Raw genomic sequence first — 24449 nt, 5'->3', positions numbered from 1 at the left:
TTGCACAGTGACTGCACTGGTTTGCTTCTTTGTTGAGTGAGTCCAGGTGTTTTGGGGGTCCATAGGTGTCATTCCATGCTTCATTTACCCTTGACACCAGGTGTCTAGCTTTCCCCTTTCTAATTGTTGGCAGAACCATTTCTCCCAGCACTTGGCTGTGTGTTCAATAAGACCATTATTTAAAAAGAATAAACTTATATGTAACTATAATAAGAACAATGGGATAAAACTGTAAAACTCATACTTTAATGAATGTGCTGTCTTTTTACCATCATCTTATGTCCTGGAGGTTCTTTCCTTTGTTTAGATGTGAGAAGATATGCAGCAGTGGGCATGGTGGGTCATCTCTTTCCCAGTGACTCCATGTTTTCCTACATTGTATTAGTATCTTGCAATGGGCTGTGGTGAGAGTACTCCCATCACAGGCATAAGCTTATCACACAAAAAAGTTAAAGTTAACAAATCCCAAGCAAAATGATGATGACTTAGGTCAGAATATCACTCATTGGCAGATACACAAGCATCTTCTAAGTACCTATATTATAGCTCTTAATGTCTATATTTGTGTGGGTGCACAAGTGCATGTCTGTGTTTTATGTGTGTGTCTATGCCTGTTTGCTATGTATGTGTGCATGTGTGTCTATGTGTTTGTGTGTGTTATGTGTGCATGTACTTAGTGTGTGTGCATGCATGTGTGTTTGTGCTTATAGGTGTGCATGTGTTTTGTGTGCCTGTTTGTTATGTATGTGTGTATGTATGTGTCTGCATGTATGTGTTTGTGTGTAAGCATTATGTGTGCATGTGTTTAGTGTGCATGCATGAGTGTGTGTGTGTGTGTGTGTGTGTATGTGTGTGTGTGTATAAGCTTTCTATAACTCTAACAGTTACAATTGGCAGGACAGGGGTGAAGCTGCTCCTCCAACCCCACGTCTCCCTTTATTTTGCAGAAGCATTGTCTTGGATGAATCTTCAAAAGAAAGTGGGCTTGATTTGCTTTGTTTTCTGAGACAGGGACTTCCTCTGTAGCTCAGACTACTCTGGAACTCTTTCTGTAGTCCGGGCTGGTGATGGGCTTGGGCTGCTCTTCTTGCCTCTGCAAGGTGTGGACATTACAAACCTGTGCTACCATTCAGAACTTAGAAATGCTTTTGGAGTATTTCTTCATAAATTGAGACCTTCTTATAAGAGAGGACCAATGAAAAGTGATTAGCACAGGGAGAAGGTCTACACTGAGCCTACCTCCACTCAGAGCAAATGAATGAACACCCATGGATAGCTCACCACTGACCCTAAGAAAATTCAGAAGATGGGATGCATAATAAGGCTTTTCTTGATATGACCTTAAGCAGCCGCTTCCTAACCTGAGATTCTGATCCTATCTACCAGATTTGAGGTATGAATGGAGTAACATCTGTAGATGCTCCTGTACCTGAGCCTACGAGCCCACACAGCTCCATATGGTGCTGGGATGGCTGTGAAGCCATAGGACTACCCTAAGGGAATTTAACAGGCCATAAGGCACAGAAAAGAAAGATAGAAGGAGGCAGTGTACTGGGGACAAGGGCCAGAGGTGTGTTGGGCTAGGGAGGACGCAGCGTTGTGTGTGAGGGAGGTCCAGTCCTGATTCCCCGGGAGTTTTCCTGGCCCTTTAGTGGCTCACACCTCAGGCCATGGGGCTGCTTACCTTGCAGCATTGCTGATGTAGTATAGTAGTTGAAGGGCACATTCTTCACCATATATTCCTCAGGGTTAAGGCTGGACAGCTTTGCTCCCACCAGCACAGACTTGCCTGAGCCTGCAGAGCCGACCAGCATAACCGGCCGCCGCCGTTTCATGAGCCGTTTAATGAAGTAACACACACGGATGGTCTCACTTGTGTGTACCAAACAAGCCTGGAACAGAATGTGATAGGCATGTCACACAACATGTTCTGGGACATTCCAGAAGAGGAGATTCTGTCATAGGGAAACTTGCCTAGTAAGGACTTGTCTGAGTATCTTTCCTAACATCTACTGTTTGCCCACCTTGTAAACCCACTGTTATTGCTCCCTGGAGTTCAGTAGAGACTATCCTTTGTCTCTCTAAGGCATCTCCAAAGGGACTACAGTGTCATCTGGCCTTGCTATCTCATGTCCTCTGTCCCTAATGAAGCTCACCGGGTCTCTATTTGCTTCCTTTCCTGTAGGGGACCTTGTGACTTCATTACACTTAAGATTTGAAAAAGAATACAACTGGGGACCAACTGGTTTATACAAGGTCAAGCACTTGATACCAACAGGGGTCACTGCTGAGCACCCTCATGGGCTCCATGTCATTCGCTGGCCATTCCCACTTACCTGCAAAGGCATCTCAGGGTCAAATTCAAACTGGGGGATGAGCTTGGCCCAGGGCTCAAATTTCTTGGTCTCTGGGTCTATGTAGTAGTCAAAGACAGTTCCTTGGGAAGGAAACTTGACTGTTTTGAACTCAGTCAGCCACCATTTGCTGAACTCTGCCCGGTAGTCTACAAGCTGCAAAGACAAAGCTGGTGAAGGTGCAGGTCCAACAGAGCCCAAGGGGCCCATGCAGGTAGCTCTGGTACTGATAGATGTTGGAGTAGGGGTACAAAGAGTTCTTGCCTATGTATGTCTTTAGGGTGGATCAGTTGCCTGGAATGACAGAACTCTTGGAGCAGCAACCCTGTCCAGGACCAGAAGGCAGGGGATGCCCTAAGACAGATGTTGTCCTCTGGCAGTTGCTAAGGCTTGGATGTGCCCTAGCATTTATATGCTGGAGAGTTAATGTCTCAAGTCATGTGTAATGGTACCTGGAAGTGGGGCTTTCATGGAAAGGAGAATTGATGTGAGATAAAGCCACAGGGCAGGGAGTCCATGGTAGCTTTCAAAGAAGAGAGACTTAGCACATTTGCTCTGTCATCCATGGAATGCCCTCTGCCCTGTTGTGATACATCAAGAAAGCAGGTGCAGTGCCAGGCTCCCAGAAGTGTGGCCTCCAAACCAAGAGCTAAACAAATATATATTCTTTATAGCACGTGGTACAAAGAAAATGAAGTAAGAGGACCACATATAAGCACTTTGGTTAACGATGTGGTTGCAGCATTGGCACTATTCCCCAGGAACAGAGAGTGTTGAAATGGGGAATATATAAGAACACAGAGGGGATAGGGGTCCTTGACCACTGGAAGAACAAGTGTAGACCATGACCTCCTGAAGAAAGAAACCACCTCCAACCTTCCCAGACATCCGAGACTGAGCAATTTCATGACCCAAGTAAAGGCTGACAGCAAAAACACAGAGCAGTTGATCAAGAAGAGCCACAGAGGCTAGTCACATCCTTCTGGGTCTCACTTTTGTCCTGTTAAGATGAAGGCTTTAGAAAAGAGCCTTAGAAAAGCTTCCTTTAAGACCTAACAGGAGATCCAAAAAACAGCAGAGGAGATAAATCCTATTGGTCTTTCTGACAGAAATAATAGACTGCATGTTACAATTTCAATGCCTTAATATAAAGTGCAAACCCCTTAGATATAGAGTTGAATATCCATGCACTCCATTGTGTCCAAGTTGAAACCTAGCAACTATCTAGCATGCTTCAAATACCCAGATATAGGAAATATCAAAGAAAAGACAGACTGACCATTGTTAGAGACACCCAGGGAGAGCAGGGCAGAGACAGCATTCCAAATCCAGATGAGGGATAGGGCTGGTATGGAGGAATGAATCTGAACCTGATGGAGGTGGGCCACTTCTCATTTACTGTCTTCTAAGTAATAGAATTCTTTGCTTTCAAAATGAGGATGGAGGCTGACCTGGTGGCACACATGTGATTCCAGAGATCCATAAGTGGAGGCTGGTAGGTTAAGAGTTTAGGGCCAGCCTGGTCTATTGAGGGGAATCCTGTCTCAAAACAATAAGAACCCAACAGCCAACCAAACTAGAAAAACTGAACCAAGAATAAGAAACGAGAATGGAAAGGGGCCAACGGTATGGACAGGCTTATGTGCAGCTCTGATTCTGATTTCAATTCAGATTAAGGGGATGCTGCCATTTGCTAATCATAACCCCAGAGAAAAACCCCATTGTAACTCATGGATGAAGTCTTTGGAGACCTTTTTGGTTAATAGGGAGGTCTCAAGATGAGGCTGCTTCTAGAAAGAATCCTCTCCTCATCTCACCTCAACTCATCCTTGATCTATCTGGTTAATTCATGGCCAGGCTGGGCTAAGAACTCTAATTTGTCTTCCTGCCAACCCCATAATCTGCAACCCCATAATCTGCAGCCCCATAATCTGCAGCCCCATAATCTGCAGCCCCATAATCTGCACTTACTCTAAGCTTCCACTCTAGAGACAAGGTGACCCCAGCTAATTGAGCCATTGGTCCCCTCTGTACTCAGCTCTGTGGGGGCTCATTCTAGGATTGCATTTTTATAAAATCCAGTCTCTCATGTGCTTCATGTTCTGCTATAGCCTTGCTCCTTAAACTATGTGACAGTAACACACGATACTGGCATCCCATTTATAGAGTTTGGGATCTGATTTCACCACATTCAGTCATCACCATGCTCTGAATTGTCCTGGCTAGTTAGAATGGTCCCTGTTTTTGTATATGTAAGCTCTCACCACCAGTCTTGTGCTCTCTCTACAGTGTCCCTGTGGGAGATCACTTTCTGTGACTGCTGCAAAGTTTTCACCAGTAATGTGTTGTTATTTTGTTTTTAAATTGAACTTTCCACACAGGCGTAGACTGCATTTTTGTTCGTGTGTGGTCTTACTGACAGCTAGTTAATTGACACACCATTGGTAGTGCTGATGCAAATATCTGGCCAAATTCCTATTCTCTAATTTATATCACTCTGGTGTTTAGTTTTAATGCAGGTTATGTGGGATTCCAGGTACTCCCTGGTGCTAAAAGCTTTCTATTGTGTCTCCCCGCCACGCTTCCCTCCATGGGCCAGCGTGACTGTTCATAGTTCTAAGAGTTTAAGACACCTGGGAGGGTGCTTTCTTCCAGGCTTTTAGAAAGAGTGGAGTGGATTTAAATACTTCTACATAGATTGGAAAATTGATCAGGCATCTTTCTCCTGCTACCCTTCTGCCAGTGTAGTAAGAAGCCCAGGAATTGCTACCTGACATCCAGCAGCTGAAAGGTTAGAGACTATATTTGATACAAAGCACAGGTCTCTGCATTTTTAAATCTTTTCAAGTTTCATCCACCCTGCACACTCTGCCTTTGAGGGTGTACTGGCTGATTTTGTGTGTCAACTTGACAACAATTAGAGTCATCAGAGAGGAAGGAGCCTCAGCTGGGAAAATGCATCCACAAGACACAGCATTTTCTCCATTAGTGCCCAATGGCAGAGGGACCATCCCATTGAGGGTGGTGCCATCCCTGGGTTGGTAGTCTTAAATTCTATAAGAATATAGACTGAGCAAACCAAGGGAAGCAAGCCAGTAAGCAGCACCCCTCCATGGGCCTCTATATCTGCTCCTGTCTCCAGGTTCCTGCCCTTGTTGAATTCCTGTCCTGACTTCCTCTAGTGAAGTATAAACCAAATAAACCTTTTCATCTCCAAGTTGATTTTTGGTCATAGTGTTTCATGACAGTAATAGAAACCTTAGGAATGGAACTTCAAAGCAGTCTGAAGATTGAACAACATGCAATAGTGGATTGGTGCTAGAACAAAAGCTTTCCTCATGACAGAACAAAGTGTTTATTCCTCTGGTCTCACGCCCAACTTTTTCTGGGCTTTCAAATATGGCTTTGTCTGGCAAGGCTGAATCTTTTCAGTTTTCTTGGGAAAAAACAAAACTCCTGAGAGCTTGGAAGATGTGTTAGTCAAATGTTTGCCACACAAACATGGGAATCCAAGTTCAAGCTCCCATACCCATATAAAAGTTGAACACAGCAGTGCGTGCCTATAATCCCAGTGCAGGGTCTTTAGGGCATACTGACCAGCCAGTCTATCTAGGTTAGCTGATGAGCATCAGATCACAGTAAGAGACTATTTCAAAAATAAGTTGAAGAGTAGCTGAGGGAGATATGTGACACAGACTCCTGATGTCTACATGTATGTGCACACATGCATTTATGTACACACACATGTTCACACACATGCACACACACACACAGCTAGCCCCACAATCAACCTGGATTAGAGGGAATAAATTATAACTCTGAGAATCACAGCTTGTCTGACCTCCTGTTATGAGACAGTGCCAAATACTTCTGTCGAGTTTACTATTTAAGTTAGGAGAATAATGCTAGCAAACATATATACATGCCAGCCCTGTTCTTAGCACCTTCCAAATATCCACATTGACGATTAGAACAATACCCTCATCAACAACCCAGGAGCTGTCATCCTCCTCTGGACACATGGGGAGAACAAGGAAGAGACAGGTTGAATACCTCACTCACAGTCTCCCAGGTAATATTGACAGTTACAACTCAAATCCTGTGTTTTTGCTTTTCCTTTTCCTTGTTTTGATTTATTTATTTATTTATTTATTTATTTATTTATTTATTTATTTATTTATTATATGTAAGTACACTATAGCTGTTTTCAGACACTCTGGAAGAGGGCATCAGATTTATTGTTGAAGCCTTTATTAATAAATAGAGCTGCACTATTCATGGCTACAATTTAAGAGAGTTTGGAGCTAAGCATATACTCATGAAGTCATCACTAAAGTCAATGCATAAACCTATGCAATGCCTCCCAGTTGCCTTCCACTCCTCTGATTGCTATTATGATTGCTGTGCTTTGGGATAAGCATATAAAGCATATAATCTCTTTATAACAGGGTGATGTTAACAGGGAGGTGTTAACTGAAATAATCCCAACATGGAAGGACTGACCCTCCATATACAGTGAATGTAAAAATATGTAAATGCCTAGAAGCAGAGGATAGAATAATATTCGCCAGAGACTGTGGGGAACAGAAAGTAGTAAGTCTTGGCCAAATGTTTCATTCACACCAGGTGGATAAGTCTATGATGAACAAATCTGTGTAGAATCATGCCTGTGGTTAATAACTCTTTAGTATGGATTTTAAAATTTGCTCACATAGTCCATGTTCTTGACATCTTTATAACATTGCATGATAGCTAGACCCAGTTACAAAACACTGATTTGTATATTCTTGGATATGTTAAATCTAGATAAGACATACTAAAGTAAAGAAAGGGGCTGTGAATATAGGAAGGGTTAGGGAATTGAATGTTGGGGTCATTGTCCAAGTCAATGTCTCTATTCCTCAACAACACGAGGCTGCAGTGGTCAACACTCAATGGTGAATGTTACTTGGTTTCCTACTTACAGTTAAGTTAACATTTGACCTGACCTTCATTGTGCTTAAGGGATATAGAGATAACCCTGCAGAACTCTGGCTAATTACAGAGTAGCACAACCTTTTGAAGATTCTAGAAGGGTGAAGATATTCCTTTCATTTAGATTTCTATAGTACAACATCCTTTGACCCCTCTTTATAAAATCCAAGTCATCTGGAAGAGTATCATAGACTCATTCCAGCAGCTGTCTAAGCCCTAACACTGCACAGTTTTCCACAAAAGCAAAGGTGTGCTCCTAAGCTCAGAAAGCAGTAGTTCCAAACACACCACACCCTCCTCTGTCTCAGCCTGTGAGGCCTCTGCCGGGGGAGCCATGCCTTTTGTGGCACAATGTGCAAGAAACTACTCTTATAATTTCAATAACCACAAAGTTTACCCTCCAAGCCTACCTTCCAAGTCTGTGGGAGTGTCAGTTTTTGTTGCTGTATACTACAACATGCTGTTGATCTCAGTGTGCCATCTTACCTGATCTTGGACCATGGCACTGCCAAATGCCCAGATGGCAGCAAACACAAAGTAGAGTTCGTATATTTCCTTGGGGCAGTCTGCAGGAATATCCTCCTTTGTCAGAAGGCACTCAAGGAGGTAGCACAGCATCTGGATCATACTCTGCTCTGGGATTGGAATTATCTTCTTAAATCTGCAGAGAGAGGAAGAAGGAGAGAGGGAGAGGGAGAGGGAGAGAGGGAGAGGGGGAGGGGGAAAGGGAGAGAGGGAGGGGAAAAAGGGGAGGGGGGAGAGGGAGAAAGGGAAGGGGAGAAAGAGAGAGGGGGAGAGGGAGAGAGAGAGGGAGAGAGGGAGAGGGAGAGAGAGAGAGGAAGAGAGGGAGAGGAAGAGAGGGAGAGGGGGAAAGGGAGGGGGAAAGGGAGAGGGGAAAGGGGAGAGGGAGAGGGGGAGAGGGAGGGGGAGGGAGAAATTGAGGATCTAAGACTTCATGAGCATTCTGCTCTTGAGATGCAATCACACAGTCATGGAAGCCCATTGGTTTCAGAGGGCTCATGTTTTTTTTAATGTTCCTTGGGAGCACAAAGGATCATGTGTGGTCTTTCTCTATCTAAAGATATTCTTAGGCAAGTTTCCTTTAAAGAGCTGAGCCTGACAGCCTTCTGAGATAAGGTTTCTTGTCTCATCTCTCCTCTGATACCTTCTTTTCCTATCTTTTCCTTTGTTTGCATTGAAATTTACTTCGAAGGATTCGGGGAATGCAGGTGTGGGACAAAATGAACCAGTGTTCTTGTTTTTACCCATCATGCAATTTCTTCGAAGCCCAAAGAACAGCTAAATTCTGAGGATGTAGAATTCGTAGAAGTACAGAACTTGCCCAGTATACACAAGGTCCTGGGTCAATCTCCAGCACCACCTGTGAATGCACACATACACATATGCATGTGCAAACACTCACAGAGTCTCTCTCTCTCTCTCTCTCTCTCTCTCTCTCTCTCTCTCTCTCTCTCTCACACACACACACACACACACACACACACACACACTTCTATCCCTCTAAGTATGTGGACAGTATGCACCATGTAAACATATAGCCAGCTCATATTACATTTTGCTGTGGGATGCTGTCCTAGTGGGCTGTGAGAGGCAGTCACTGTCATCCATGTTAGCCAGTATTACCAGGTGAACAGCACTACTAACCAGCATCTTAAAACTCATTTACCACCTTTGGCCCTCTAAGTTGACTGGCATCCCTTTCTCTAACTCTTTTGTTTGCAGCTGTTTGTAATCTGTAGTTTTTACAACAGTGTGCATGTGTGGTCTAATGGTAGACATAACTTCCTTGAGTAATGAGGACACCAAGCCCTAATGATCTATCCATCATTTGCTCAATACACACTTGTGACAGAATAATAAAATGTCATCATCTCTGACTCTGTACTAGATAAAGCACCAGAATAAAAGATACCAGTTGCCTCTCTACCACAAAATGAGACTCCAGACAACCCAGGTGGGATCAATTTGCAACTCTGACCTCTGGACTTCTTAGTGGTATTGAGGATCAAAGTGATTGTAGTGAGAACTTTGGCTTTCAGCAGATGCCTTATGTCTCATAGGAAGGCAAGGGTTTTTCCTGAGGGAAAAGCAGGGAACAGGCTTCAGTTGGGTTGCTCTGAGCTGGAAATTCTGGTGTGTGAGAAATACACGGGGCTTGACAATGTGAGATCACTTGTAGAGAGGCTTCTTGCTGAGGCATCCTGAGTTCCAGTTTGTCAAAGCAAAGGAGAGGAAAAGGTTTTGAGGAATCCAGTGAGACCCATATGCATGTGGGCCTGTTGTTTGCAGGCTACAGGACTGCCTTGCAGAATTTTGCATGACCGGTAGTATCACTGGATAAAGGAGTTGGACATATATCTTTTAAGAAATGTAGATGGGAGATGCTAGTGATGAGGCAGGCTATAAGGAGCTCCCACCTGTCCCAAAGGAAGGAGTTAGATGTTGAGATCTATAGTTATAGTAGCTGTGAATACACAATTCCAGCCAAGTGGCATGCCCCCTTTCTCTTTCCACTGTCTTCTTTCAGCTCTGAGGGATGAGAAGATGCTTTTACTACAGGAAAGAAGAGATGATGAATACTGCCTTCCTCACCATGGAATAGTGCTTCTGAACCAGAAGTCCCCATTGTAAATAAGGTCTGGTTCTTTAAGCTTTCAGTACACTGCTAGGTGTGTGTGTGTGTGTGTGTGTGTGTGTGTGTATGTGTGACTAGAAGTGAGTATACAAATATTTATTACCAAAGAATGACCTGGAACCTTGTAAACAATGACTCTGATCTTTTTTAAGTATTTATTCAAGACAGTCATTTTGGCAAAAAACTCAATCTTGTACCAGTCTTGTAACTCAACCTCACCACATCTTCCTCAGTTCCACAATTACACACATGTGGCACCATGCATACATATCTTACACCTAGATCTTATCCACGGGAAGGAAAGGAACCAGCTCTATGAAACAGTTTTTCAGGGACCCTGAAGTTGCTTTAGAGTTAAATTTTATTGAATGAATTATACTAAAGATCCTTAATACATGAGCTCTAAGATGATCCGCAACGCACAGGCCACCAGGATCTTCAGGGAATACACTGAGAGAAGTTAGATAACAGCTCAGAAGTGATGCGCTGCATGCTTCCAATACCTACAGCTTTAATAGCAAATCAACTAGGGAACTTTACAAAGCAGGGGAGAAAGTTCCACCGTTCTCTCAGAGGGATCTTGGCATGTTAGGGAGTTAGTTTTCCATCCCCTAGTAAGACAGAGTGCCAACAGCAAGCAGCAGTAGCCACAGCTTAAGGCAAAGAGCTTCAGGAAATCTGTTTCACACTTTTTGAAACAGATGTTTTAGCGAGCTTATCATGATGTGCTGCAATGGCAGAAAGAGAAACCATACTGGGAAAATCCTCTCTTCTCAGCACTGCAGGGGGAGCAGCTGTGAAAAGCCATCTTACAGAGACCCACGCTGAGCTGGTGGTTGGGTGGCACAAGGCCATCTGCAAACCAGCTCTAGAGAGACTCAGAACAAGTGTCCTAGGACTCTATAGTGAACCTGTTCTAGAACTGTTTTAGACTGCTGGGAAGAAACCTCAAATTAGAGCCGAGCATAGTAGTCAGTGAGATGGAAACATAGTCAGAGCCAGAGACTGCAGAGGAACAAGTGGTGTGGCCAGTGCTAGGAAGGACTGCCTGGGGAGGAGCCTGTGTTACTACCAGGTGCCTGAAGCCCACCCAAGGTATGGCCAGTGTCTGGGAGCCTGGGAAGGAATACCGAAGGACTTGTGATTTGGAACCCGCAGATTATGACAGACTAAAATCATGCTCTCTCCCCACCCAGCTATCTCCTTCACATTGTTCCTTCCTTTGCTTTATATCTAATGCTGACTTTGCATGTGACCATGCAAGAATATGTAGCATCAGCTCTTGACAAAGTCCAAATGTCTTCATAATAAAAGCTTTGAAAACACTGGGAACAAAAGAAACATATCTCCAGATAACAACCTCTGCTTATCAAAAAGCCTATAGCCAACATCACAGTAAGTGGGTAAACCTCAAAGCATTTTTTCTTAAATCAGTGTTAAAGCAGGGTGGGTGTCCACTCTTGTTCAAGATAATGCTTGGAGTCTTAGCTAGAATAAATGAAAGAAATATGATTGGGATAAGAAGTCATAGTATCCTCATTTGTAGATGATATAACAACACCCTAAGAAAACTCTTAAATATGATTAATACATTCATAAAAATTAATATACAAAGTCAGTATCATACTGGGGTAAGGGATCTGTGGCTAGATAGGTCATAGGCCCTAGGAGAAAACCTACTAACATTCTGCTAAATAGACACAATATCCAAACAACTCCCAGGACTCATTGCTGTGCCCATAGATTAGATTAGTGCATCTCTCAAGTCTCACCCAAGAAGCTTCTTGCCGAAGATTGCGAGTAACCCAGATCCTCACTACTGATCAGTGGCAAAGAATAAGAGACTGTGGTGTGTTAAGCCACAGACTGGAAATCTGTATGTCTCCCTGAAAGGCTAAGGGGTCATAGCAGAAAGGGTGGGAGGCATAAAAAGATTATGAGAGCCAGGGATAGTAGGCAGCTATAAGAAAATGGTGCTTGTTTTGTTGTTTGCCTTTTTTTTTGTTTTTTTGATATGCTGACCAGTGAATGTATGAATTTAAAATAACCATGAGCACATGCACAAGACCAACATGAGCTTAAGCCAGACAAAACCACAGCATAGAGAAAGGAAGGTTGGAGAAAAGCCTTGCCCTGGGTGAGGAACTATTGGTGTTTGGTAGCTGCTGGGAGAGAGAGCATCATCTTTTGTCAAGCTTGTGACTCATGGCAGAGTAGTGACATGGGTCTGGGAGGAGTTTAAGGAGGATGAAGTAAATATGATTGGAAAATATTACATGAAACTCTTAAATAAGTATAAAATATTATCAAAATCAATATCTTTTCTAAATACCTATAACCAGCATGCTAAGAAAGAAATATGGAAAACACTTGCATTCACGATTGCTTCAAAAGTAAACCTTGAAAAAAAAGTAAACCTTGACCTAACCAAACTAAGGAAGCAGAAGACTTCTATAATGAAAACATGAAATATCTAGGAAAAAAACCAAATAAGATATTAGAAGCTGTAAAGACTGCCAGCTCTCATGAATGAAAATAATTAACATTGTGAATGTGTTACAGAAGTAAACTAAATATTCAGTGCAGTATCTATAAATTTTCCAGTGACATTTGTCTCAGAACTAGAAAAAAAATTTGTATTGAAAAAAAAATTTGTATTGAAAAAAAATTTTGTATTGAAAAAGTTTGTATTGAAACATGCAGCATCATGGATATAAACTAATTTTAAGGAGATATAACACAGCCAGAGACATCACATCACCTGATCTCAAATCATACTACAAAGCCATAGTGGCAAAGACAGCTGCGTATAGATAAAAAAACAGGGATATAGAGCTATAGCTATAGCAAAGAACCCCTAGATCAAACCCATATAGCTACAAACAGCTAATTTTTGACAGAACTACCAAAAGTACACATGGAGGGGAAATACAACCCTTTCAACAAAGGGTACTTTGTTGTTGTACTGAGAACACTGAAGCTCTCTGTGTGGAGTAATGAAATTAGATTCCCATTTGTCAACCTGAAAAACAATTAACTTCAAATGATCCATAATCTTAATGTAAGACCTGTTTTACATAACAGTTTGAAACTGTTAGAGAAAAAAGTAGGGAAATATTTCAGGATATAAGCATAAGCAAGGAGTTTCTGAATGGGACTGTAGTTGTTCAGAAAATAATGTCAATGATTGATAAGTAGAAACTCATGAAATTATAAAGCTTCTATGCAGAACAGGAAATAACCCAGTGAAAAGACAGTCATCAGGAAGAAAGAAAACCTTTTCCAGTTATATATCTGATAGAGGATTGCTATCTATAACACATAAGAACTGAAAAAAAAACCTAAACAAAAATGCAAACAACTCAGTGGGGGGGCAAGTACTAATAAAATAAACAGACAGTTCTTTTTTTTTATTCGATATATTTTTATTTACATTTCAAATGATTTCCCCTTTTCTAGCCCCCCCTCCCCGAAAGTCCTATAAGCCCCCTTCTCTCCCCCTGTCCTCCCACCCACCCCTTCCCACTTCCCCGTTCTGGTTTTGCCCTATACTTCTTCACTGAGTCTTTCCAGAACAAGGGGCCACTCCTCCTTTCTTCTTGTACCTCATTTGATGTATGGATTATGTTTGGGGGTATTCCAGTTTTCTAGGTTAATATCCACTTATTAGTGAGTGCATACCATGAGTCACCTTTTGAGTCTGGGTTACCTCACTTAGTATGATGTTTTCTAGCTCCATCCATTTGCCTAAGAATTTCATGAATTCATTGTTTCTAATGGCTGAATAGTACTCCATTGTGTAGATATACCACATTTTTTGCATCCACTCTTCTGTTGAGGGATACCTGGGTTCTTTCCAGCATCTGGCAATTATAAATAGGGCTGCTATGAACATAGTAGAGCATGTATCCTTATTACATGGTGGGGAATCCTCTGGGTATATGCCCAGGAGTGGTATAGCAGGATCTTCTGGAAGTGAGGTGCCCAGTTTTCGGAGGAACCGCCAGACTGATTTCCAGAGTGGTTATACCAATTTGCAACCCCACCAGCAGTGGAGGAGTGTTCCTTTTTCTCCACACCCTCTCCAACACCTGCTGTCTCCTGAATTTTTAATCTTAGCCATTCTGACTGGTATAAGGTGAAATCTCAGGGTTGTTTTGATTTGCATTTCCCTAATGACTAATGAAGTTGAGCATTTTTTAAGATGCTTCTCCGCCATCCAAAGTTCTTCAGGTGAGAATTCTTTGTTTAACTCTGTACCCCATTTTTTAATAGGGTTGTTTGGTTTTCTGGAGTCTAACTTCTTGAGTTCTTTATATATATTGGATATTAGCCCTCTATCTGATGTAGGATTGGCGAAGATCTTTTCCCAATTTGTTGGTTGCCGATTTGTCCTTTTGATGGTGTCCTTTGCCGTACAGAAACTTTGTAATTTTATGAGGTCCCATTTGTCAATTCTTGATCTTAGAGCATACGCTATTGGTGTTCTGTTCAGAAATTTTCTCCCTGTACCAATGTCCTCAAGGGTCTTCCCCAGTTTCTTTTCTATTAGTTTCAGAGTGTGAACAGACAGTTCTAAGAAGATGAAGTACAATGGTCAGGACAATGCAGAAAAAAATGTTCATCTTCACTGGCCACCAGAGAAACACAGATCAAAACAACTCTGAGAGTCTATCTTCTTCCAGTCAGAATGGCAGTCATTGAGGAAACAAATAGTAACAACCACTGGTAAAGGATGTGGACAAGAGGGAACACTTACATATACTACTGGAATGTAAACCAGTCAGGCTACTATGGAAATCACTATGTGAGTTTCTAAAAATACTAACAACAACCTAACATATGACCCAATGATGCCATGCTTGGGTATTTACTGAAAGGTCTCCAAGTCTACACATCACAGAATTGAAGCACTATTCACAATAGCTGAATTATAGACTCAACCTGTTGTCCAGGAAGAAAGAGAGGAATGAATGGAAAATGTGATATATATATATATATATATATATATATATATATATATATATATATATATGCTTTCTTCTGATATACAAAGGAATGAAGTTGTGCCTTTTGTAGGTAAATGAATGCAATTAGAGATGATCATATTAAGAAAGTGAAGCTGGGGGCTGGAGAGATGGTTCAGCAGTTAAAAGCACCAGCTGCTTGCTCTTGCAGAGGTCCTGAGTTCAATTACTAGCAACCATGTGGTGGCTTACAACCATCTATAATGGGATCTGATATCCGATGCCCTCTTCTGATGTCTGAAGACAGCCACAGTGAACTCATATAAATGAAATAAATACATCTTTAGAAAGAAAGAAAGTGAAGCTGGTCACGGAAAGACAACTATAATTTTTTCATTTGTAATTCCTAGATTTTATATAAACATGTAAGAGCATGTATGCATTTATGATGGGGAAACAGAAGTCACACGTGTCCAGGAGAACAAAGAGAACTTATGGGCATGGAGGATAACTACTGAGGGTGCAACATATATAATTGTATGACAATATCTTTTTGTGACACAATATCATGTATAATGAATATATGCATCAAAAGAAAACAAAATTTTTATATGTGTTGCTATCACTCAGGGTCCATGCAGAAACTAAAAAAGAGGGACCAGCTATTTATTATACAGCAGTTCTCTTGGAGACTGAAACACTCTATGCTATAGTGAAGCCCTTTAAGGTACAAGATAAACAACTCAGGAAGCCCCTAGATTGACCATATTCAATAGGTCACTCCATCCCTAATGGTACATAAGCAGAAAAGACTGCTGAGAGTCACTCTCAGATAGGCCAAACTGCAAAGAAGACTCTGAGAACAGACTAGCAGCTTGGAAGAAGCAGAAACAAGTCTAACTACTTGGAGAAGGTTTAGACCAACTGAGTCATTTGGAAGGGCCACTCTCCAACCTGTTGAACTGCCTTGGGCAGTGTGCTCTAGGGTCCCAACTTTTGTCAACTGTTGCCCATGTTGAGATGGGCTTTGGTGATACAGCTGTCTTTGAGACATTTCTGTTTCTATAAGTAATCTCTCACTTGTATTTCTGCAAGTAATCCTAATAAAGCCCATTAGTCTGGTGGCATCTAGATTTTGGTCTCTTATGGGCTCCTACCTAGGACATGTGTATTCTGTCTCTCCAGGAAAACTTGTGTCACACAATACCAGCTCATCTTGCTAACATCTCATCCTTCTTTGGTACTATAGCTGCATAAGGTGCTTGCTTGCTTGCTTGCTTGCTTGCTTGCTTGCTTGCTTGCTTGCTTGAGACACTGCTCTCCCTCCCAGGCTCTGCTTATTTCCAGAGACACATCATATATGAAGAACGCAGGGCAAAGAACCACCAGGGGTTGAATGCTTTTCAAAGGCTTCAGAAGTGGAAAGTAATCATGAACACAGCAGAAAACAGAAAGTACATCAGAAACAGTGTTTGGTTAAATATCTAAAATATACCATTATCTCAATTAGTAGACTACAGCTCCATTTCTGGTTATAAAGAATACATTGTTAATGTGGGTGTATGTGCTTTTTAGAGTAGGGGTATGGTAGGGTATATAGAGTAAGAGTATCTGGCTCCCCTGTGACTTTGCCTCATGTTGAAATCTCCTTCCCCCACTGCCTCTGCACTTGTGAGCAATTGGAATCAGGCCACTGATGAAGGAAATAGATATTGAGTAGTGGGCTTTATCAATATTGTCTCTGATGGCCATTCTTGACCAAATTATGGTGATAGGTCCCAGGGCTGCAGAATAATGCATCAAGTGTAGCATAAATACATAGACCAGTCAATAAATTATAAGTGAACAAGAGAGAAGTAGGCTTTAAACTTGGGAGCCTCTCTGTTGACCTCATATTATTCTTGCTTTAATAGTTCTTTGCTTAGTCAAGCATAATTAGTTTTTTATTTAAGTGACAGGTGGTGCTATAGTTTGGATCTTGAGTGTCTCCTAGCACCAATGTGTTAGTAGCTTGGGCTCCAATTTAGTGCAATTGAAAGGGAGTGGAGCCTTTAAGAAGAGAGGATTAGTGGGGTCTTTCGGTTACTGCAGATGTGATTTTGCAAAGATATGGCAGTCTGATTTGTTCCTTTTTTCTTTTACTTCCCAGATGTGAGATGAATGCTTTGGCTCTGCCACATGTACTGCCCATGTGTCTCTACAGACACCCTCAAAACAGGGTCAACTGATTATGGACTAAAGCTGCAGATTTATAGCTAAGGAAAATCTTCCTTCTTCACAAATTAATCATCTAGGGTGTTTCTCTTTTGCAGGGATCAAAACCTGACTAATGCAGGTGGTCAGAGTAAAAGCAAACTCCCTAAATCTAGCCTTGGCAGGACTGGTCAAGTGACCTATCACATTAGATCCTACATTATTACACACAGTCAGGAACAGGATGTAGGCCTACATCCTTGAAAAGTGTATCCTTTTACACTTGGTCTCATTGGAGGGCCAGCTGCCTGCTCTGTAAGCCAAAAGCTCTGCGCCCAGGATGGCTGTCAGCCATTATAGATGGTTGTCACCTGTAGACAGAATCATGTGGCTCTTAGGAAAAGCACTTTAAGCCACCGCCTTCTTCCCTCTCCTTCACTTCTGTCTGGTTGACAACAGGCATCATATGGCCATCTTAATGTGTATTTTCCTCTGCCAACTGCTGTGTCTAGAGGGCTGTGATTTTGAGAACAGGACAGAACATCAGCAGGGTTTCCACTGTGAGCCAGCAAGTTCTTTATGACTTTAATGATGTATTTTTTTCCTGTTTCTTGGCCTACCTGATTCTGAGGGTGTCCAAGCAGGTAGGAAGGTATTTATCAAACAAGATGGTCAGGTTGGCTCTCTCAGTCTGGACCTCCCTCTGGTCAATCCAGCTGCTTACTGGAGGGTTCCATCCCAGGTCTGCAGGGTTTATGTACAGGATCCCTGAGTGCACAGGAAATATGGTTGAGTATTCCATGCATGTCAGTACATTCTTGGCATAATAAAGATCTCTTCTCAGTATGAAAAATGCAGAAGACTAGACCAAGACTGGGTCTTCACCTAGGTCAGAGTGGCACATGGATTTGCTGCTGAGGACCAATGCCAAGTCAAGGATGAAGAGAGAATAGTGATGGAGAAAAACCTGGGGACAAGTCTAGATAGGAGGAAAGAAAACTGGTATTGATCAGCAATGGTTGCCAGCATGTCCAACGGATGTCAGTGCAGTGGGGAATATTGAAGTCCCCTAAGGATATGTACATGTCTTAGTTGCTGCACACTCTCAATTTGGCAGTATTTACCAAAAGCCATTTCTGGATATAACTAAGCTAAAGATCTTAAAAGGAGATTTTTCAAAGATTTTCTAGATGGGACATTTGTCAATGCCAATGCAAGGGCAAGGGTGTGTGTGTGTGTGTGTGTGTGTGTGTGTGTGTATGTGTATATGAGAGATGTGTGTGTGTGTGTGTGTGTGTGTGAGAGAGAGAGAGAGAGAGAGAGAGAGAGAGAGAGAGAGAGAGGAGAGGAGAGTTAATCCATGTGAACGGGGAGACTGGAGTGACAAGTGCATAGCCTAAGGGCTGCCTGAGCTCAGAGATACAAGGGATAATGCTCCCAAGAGCCTCTGGAAGGAGCACAGCCTTGCTGGCCTTAATTGTGTATGTCTGACTTAATGGAAACATGGGAAAATACACTTTTGCTGTTTCTAAGGCTACCAGGTGTATATAATGTGTTATACCTGTCACAGTCACCCTGGAAAGTGAACAGAGAAAAGATACAGCAAGTTCTCCAGCCCTGTGTTCACCAACTCTACTGTGCCCATTTAGAGAACATCTGCTATTATATCTGAGATCATAAAGTTTGGTTTCTTTGATATTTATTAATGTTATATTATTTTACAAAAGCTTTGAGTAGTTTCAGTGAGAGATCCATGTTATGTAAATCATCACACATTTCATGTAGACCTCTTGTTAGTTTTGGATTTGTGAATCCAAGTGTAACCTATCACCATGATGGTAGCCATCAATATGCCCATCACAGTTAAGGATCCCTGTGGCTCTCATGCTCTGTTCTGTTTTTCAGTAGGATCCTAGCAACCATATCATCCTAACTTCAGTTTGAACATCTCATCAAAAAGGCCCCCTTTTAATCCTCTAGTCTCTGCTAATAAATTGAATGAGTGCAGACAGGGGAGAGGTAGGATCATGCTGCCCCTTGCCACGAGGAGTTAATGAGAAGCATCGATGCCTGTCTCCACTGAAAAGGAGGCCAGATCTGGCCTGAATCTCACCCAATTTAAGACACTGGGAAAAGTTCTTTACCAATCCTATATCTGATAGAGGGCTAATATATACAAAGAACTTGAAAAGTTAGTCCAGAGAACCAAATAACCCTATTAAAAATGGGGTACAGAGCTAAACAAAGAATTTTCAACTGAGGAATACCAGATGACTGAGAAACACCTAAAGAGATGTTCAACATCCTTAATCATCAGGGAAATGCAAATCAAAAAAACCCCAGAGATTCCACCTCACACCAGTCAGAATGGCCATGATCAAAAACTCAGAGGACAGCAAATGCTGGAGAGGATATGGAGAAAGAGGAACACACCTTCATTGCTGGTGATACTGTAAGCTGGTAAAACCACTCTGGAAATCAGTTTGGCAGTTCCTCAGAAAATTTGACATAGCACTACCTGAGGACCCAGCTATACCACTCCTAGGTATATACCCAGAAGATGCTCCAACATGTAATAAGTGCACATACTCTACTATGTTCATAGCTGCCTTATTTATAATAGCCAGAAGCTGGAAAGAACCCAGATGTCCCTCAACAGAGGAATGGGTACAGAAAATGTGGTACATTTACACAATGGAGTACTATTCAGCTATTAAAAACAATGAATTCATGAAATTCTTAGGCAAATGGATGGAGCTAGAAAATATCCTGAGTGAGGTAACCCAATCACAAAAGAACACACATGGCATGCACTCACTGATAAGTGGATATTAGCCTAAAAGCTTGGAATTATCCAAGATACAATTCACAGACCACATGAAGCTCAAGAAGGAAGACCAAAATGTGGATACTATGACTCACAGCCAACCAATAGACTGAGCATAGGGTCCTCAATGAAGCAGCTAGAGAAAGGACTCAAGGAGCTGAAGAGGTTTGCAGCCCTACAGGAGGACTAATAATAGGTACCAACCAGTATCTCCAGAGCTCCCAGGGACTAAACCACCAACCAAAGAGTACACATGGAGGGACCCATGGCTCCAGGTATTATATGTAGCAGAAGATGACCATTACAGACATCAATGAGAAGAGAGGCCATTGGTCCAATGAAGGCTTGAATCTCCAGAATAGGGAATGCAAGTCAGGAAATTGGGGGAGGGAGTGAGCAGGGGGAGGGAGGATGAGATAGGGGGTTTTCGGAGGGGTAATGCAGAAAGGGGATACCATTTGAAATGTAAATAAAGCAAATATCTAATTAAAAAAAGACATTCCTATGAGTGCACAGTTGTATGGGTCAGGGGCTATTTCCCCTTCCTTAGATACAACACTTTTCCTGAAGGTACAAAGTCATGTGGGTGGCCTATATCTCATGGTGCCTGTTTGCCCTTGTGGACATGGTTTAAAGGCTGAGAACTTGGCTAGAGTTTACAAGAATCCGGTTTGTAGCTCCTGTTTGGAGCTTCCTTAAACACACAACAAAGCAAATGTGCATCCTTAAGCACATTCCTCAACTGAGCCATTTGGCTTCATGGGTCAGCCATACCTGCTCTGGAGACGGTTGCTGGTGTGGCTATGCGCAGGTGGCTGATCTCGAAAAGGAGGCGCATTGTGGGGTTAAGGGGGATTCTCTCATTGCTTGCTAGGGTCAGTACCTGGAATCCACAAAAGGGATAATCACATAGGAGGAAGCTGTGATGCTGTCATGATTTGAAGCTAAGACGGCCCATAGGCTCATGGGAACAATTTGTTGTCAGCTCGCAGTGCTGTTCAGAGGTTCTGTAACCCTTGGGATTTGGGGTATACCTGGTAGAGGTGGGTCATTAATGGTAGACCTGTGGGGGTTACAGTAGGGTGCTATTTCCAGTCTTGTGTTTTGCATCCCATCCGCCAAGATGTGAAGCCCCATCCTTATGTGTTTGCTCTTGTTGTGTCTTTCCACCATGATGGAACTGATGCAAGTTAATCCTTTCTCCCTTAAGCTTCTTCTGTCAGGTGTTTAGCCACAGATAAAAAGAAGTAGCTAATACAAATGTATTGGTAGCTAGGTGGGGTTTGATGGGCTCTTGTCAGCTGGGGATGTGGATATGCTACACTTTGAGTATGTTCCCCAAACACTATGGGAAGTAGAATCTTTAGAGTTGGTCAGACCTTGAAGCTTCCATTGGGGCACATGGATTAATGCTGAACATAAGGGCTCAAGTCAGAATTCTACCCTTTGCTTTCCCTTGTCCTTCTCCTGACATTCAGGCTCAGCTTTCCTAATTGTAGCCCTGTGGTCAGCCTAAGATCGAGATTGGTAGGTGCTGGGAGGGAAAACAAAGCACAAAGGCAGGGAGCTAAGCGATCACAGGCATCAGTGAACATGATGAGAAGACACTCTTGGGAGGCAGCTTCAGTGAGACAGCTCATTTCAATGGGGGTGGGGGAAAATAAGGCTATTTAAACCTTTGGGGGATAAGTAGGGGCTTATGGTGTGAGTGTATAACATTGGACAAGCCTAGGGTGCTTTGGATGCCTCATTAGCGCAAGGAGGGATTACCTTATTAAGGGAGAAGTTTAACCTAGCTACTGGGGTACATGACCTCCTCCTGTGTGCAAAGGTGTGGCCCAGGATACACTCCTCAGGACATGCTAGCCCCGGGGCAGAGGGGGAGCGATCCTACTCCTGCCCATCTCAGGGTGAGACTTCCAGAGTTTGGATGCAGCTTGGCCCCACTTTTGCTCCAGGCCTGCTCCTCACTGCTCCATGGCTGCCCTGCCCCACAGTCTTTCTTTTTGGGATTACACAGCATTGCCTAGCTAGAAAGCCTCCATGGTCCCTTGATCTTAGACTTCCAGTCTCTAGAAGTGTGAGCCAAATAAATATCTTTTTCAGTCTCCACTATTCTGGCACAGAGCACAAAACACGGACAGGATTGGTTCTTACTACCCTTCCACCCGCCACCAGTGTTACTGTTTAGCCCACTATGTAGACCAAGGTGCTCTTGAATTAAAGATGTTCCTGCTTCTGTTTATTGAGTGGTGGAGTTTCAAGTGCGTGCCCTCACACCAGTGTGTTCTTTTGTGTTCTCACACCAGTGTTTTCTCTAACAATCCCCTCTCCATTCCTTTGCACCCTGTCTCCCTTCACCCTTGCACTCAGTGAGTCTGGAAAAAAAAGTTATTTAAACACTGCAAATTGATGCTGATAATTTGAATGAACCAGACCATATTGGAACAATAAAACTATAAAAAGAAAGGGACTTCTGCGTTATACTTCTGCTCTTCCTTCTAAGCAGCCCCGCTGGGAAACTATGCACTTATTCTAATGATTCTATGAATCTGGAGTCATTTGAACACTTCCAATCTGGACATGGTTTTTAAACAAGTTTAGATGCAGCTCCCAGCGTAACAGCCATTTCACGGAGATGCAGTTAGTTTCCATTGTTAGAATTAACATTTACTCTCTGGAGATAGGCATTTATCATCCCATAGGGTGTTTGACAGACTGGGGATGTTTCTGATATTTAGTTTCTTTATTTAAGGGGAAACAAATTATAAAAAAGATTTTAATGGAAGACTAATATTATTCTCAGCTCTAAATATTAAACGAATCCACAGACAGGAGATTCTGAAAGTCATGAAAACCACAAAAATAGGGTAGACATGACAAGGCCTCTTAAGCAGGTAAGAGTGGGGGCAGGTAAGTTCTGGAGTGTCTCACTGGACACCAGCGATGGCTGCTTATGCTAGGCTGGCCATTGCATGGAATCAGGATTTCCAGAAGCACTGTCACACTGGAAATTTGGCTTCCAGATGAACATTGCATGGGGGTTGCCCACCTGCAGAGATGACCATGGATGGCATACCACCCCCAGCATGATACCTTGTTATCATCCATGACCGTGTTCAGAGACTCTATCCACATTGGGTCTATATCGCCATCCAGTAAGATCCACTTGGGCCCATCATGGGAGATTGTGGCAAGCTCTCTCATGATGGAAGAGAACAGGCCTGAAAGGAATCACAGACAGCTTCTTTTCCACTCCAGCACTGAGCATCCTTCTCTTAACACAGCTTCCCTGCATTGGCTACAAAACTCTGGAGGTGCAAACAGATGAGACAGGACAGACCCAACTTTGATCTTGCTCTACCTGGTATCTGACACAAATTACAGAGACACATTTTCTGTGTACCAGACTGGTAACAGAATGGCAGTTGGGACAAAACAGTCGCTGCAGTTCTTGAGGTTTCAGATTTTTATGTTCCAAAGGACCCGGCAAATCATTTCAGCAAGTGACTGCATCACATGAGAATCATACCACAGTTTTTGAGGTGAAGTTTCTGAGCTTTGTAATCACAGACTTAGCAAATCAGGTTTATGAAGGGCTTTTGGAGACAATTTCTTTCATTCTTACTGTCATTACCTGGGAATCTATACATTAATTTGAGTAGGATTGACTTGTATATCAAATTCTCCTTCTAAATAATAGGGTCTCTCTCTCTCTTTCTCTCTCTCTCTCTCTCTCTCTCTCTCTCTCTCTCTCTCTCTCTCTCTCTCTCTCTCTCTCTCTAAAAAATTGTCTTATGCCAATATTAAAAATATATAGTTTCAAACATCTATTGCATTGGCCAAAATATTCCTGAATATTTCAAATTTTTGCCATTAATTTGAATGGGATTTTTCTTCTTTGGGGTTTTCATTTTTTGCTGGCTATTGCTAGTGAAGAGAAAAGCTACCAAAGTTTATATATTTTACATTAAATTATGTTTAATAAGTTATCTTATTAATTCCAGTGATTTTTTTCAATAATGTTTTCTGGATTTATCTTACTGTAAAGTTGCATAATTTAAAAACTCAAACTTTTTTCTCTTTTTTTTCCAATTTACACCATATGCTTCTTTTCCCCTGCGTCATCGCAGTCTCTGAGCCACTGGAGCAGCCTGAATAACAATGATGAGAAGAGGTTTCCCTGACTTGCTCCCCTTCCTAAGGAAGAGGACTTCTGCACAGTCATGAGGGAGCGTTGATTTTCCCTAGGGCTTTAGGTACAGCATGCACCATATTGGAGTGGGGGGGGGGGGTGTCACCAGATCCCATTTCACCTAGAACTTTCTGCTAGAAGCAGCTATTGACCTTTTAGTATCCACTGATCAAATTAATTTCTCTTTTACTTTATCAGAGCATGTTGTCACCGTTTTCTAAAACAAATTGTTTGGCCTGTTCTCGAGAACTCTTTTGAGACTGTTGGATTCTCTTTATGGATA

At 42.4% G+C, this 24449-nt stretch overlaps 1 protein-coding gene across 1 annotated transcript in view; it reads right to left on the bottom strand.

Moving 5' to 3' along the window:
* Positions 1 to 24449, bottom strand: part of Dnah9 (dynein axonemal heavy chain 9) — a 347292-nt gene that overhangs the window by 170856 nt on the left and 151987 nt on the right. Inside the window, exons 33-38 of the mRNA XM_052195119.1 lie at positions 23068 to 23195; positions 20746 to 20854; positions 17765 to 17912; positions 7815 to 7989; positions 2337 to 2510; positions 1685 to 1892 (exon numbers count right to left, since the gene is read on the bottom strand). Coding sequence (XP_052051079.1) covers positions 1685 to 1892; positions 2337 to 2510; positions 7815 to 7989; positions 17765 to 17912; positions 20746 to 20854; positions 23068 to 23195 — 942 coding nt within the window. The remainder of the gene's footprint in view (positions 1 to 1684; positions 1893 to 2336; positions 2511 to 7814; positions 7990 to 17764; positions 17913 to 20745; positions 20855 to 23067; positions 23196 to 24449) is intronic.

The sequence above is a fragment of the Apodemus sylvaticus genome, chromosome 10 (genome assembly GCF_947179515.1).
Source record: "Apodemus sylvaticus chromosome 10, mApoSyl1.1, whole genome shotgun sequence".
Lineage (NCBI taxonomy): Eukaryota > Metazoa > Chordata > Mammalia > Rodentia > Muridae > Apodemus > Apodemus sylvaticus.
Note: the sequence above shows the minus strand (reverse complement) of the source record. Positions and strands in the feature narration are given on the sequence as shown.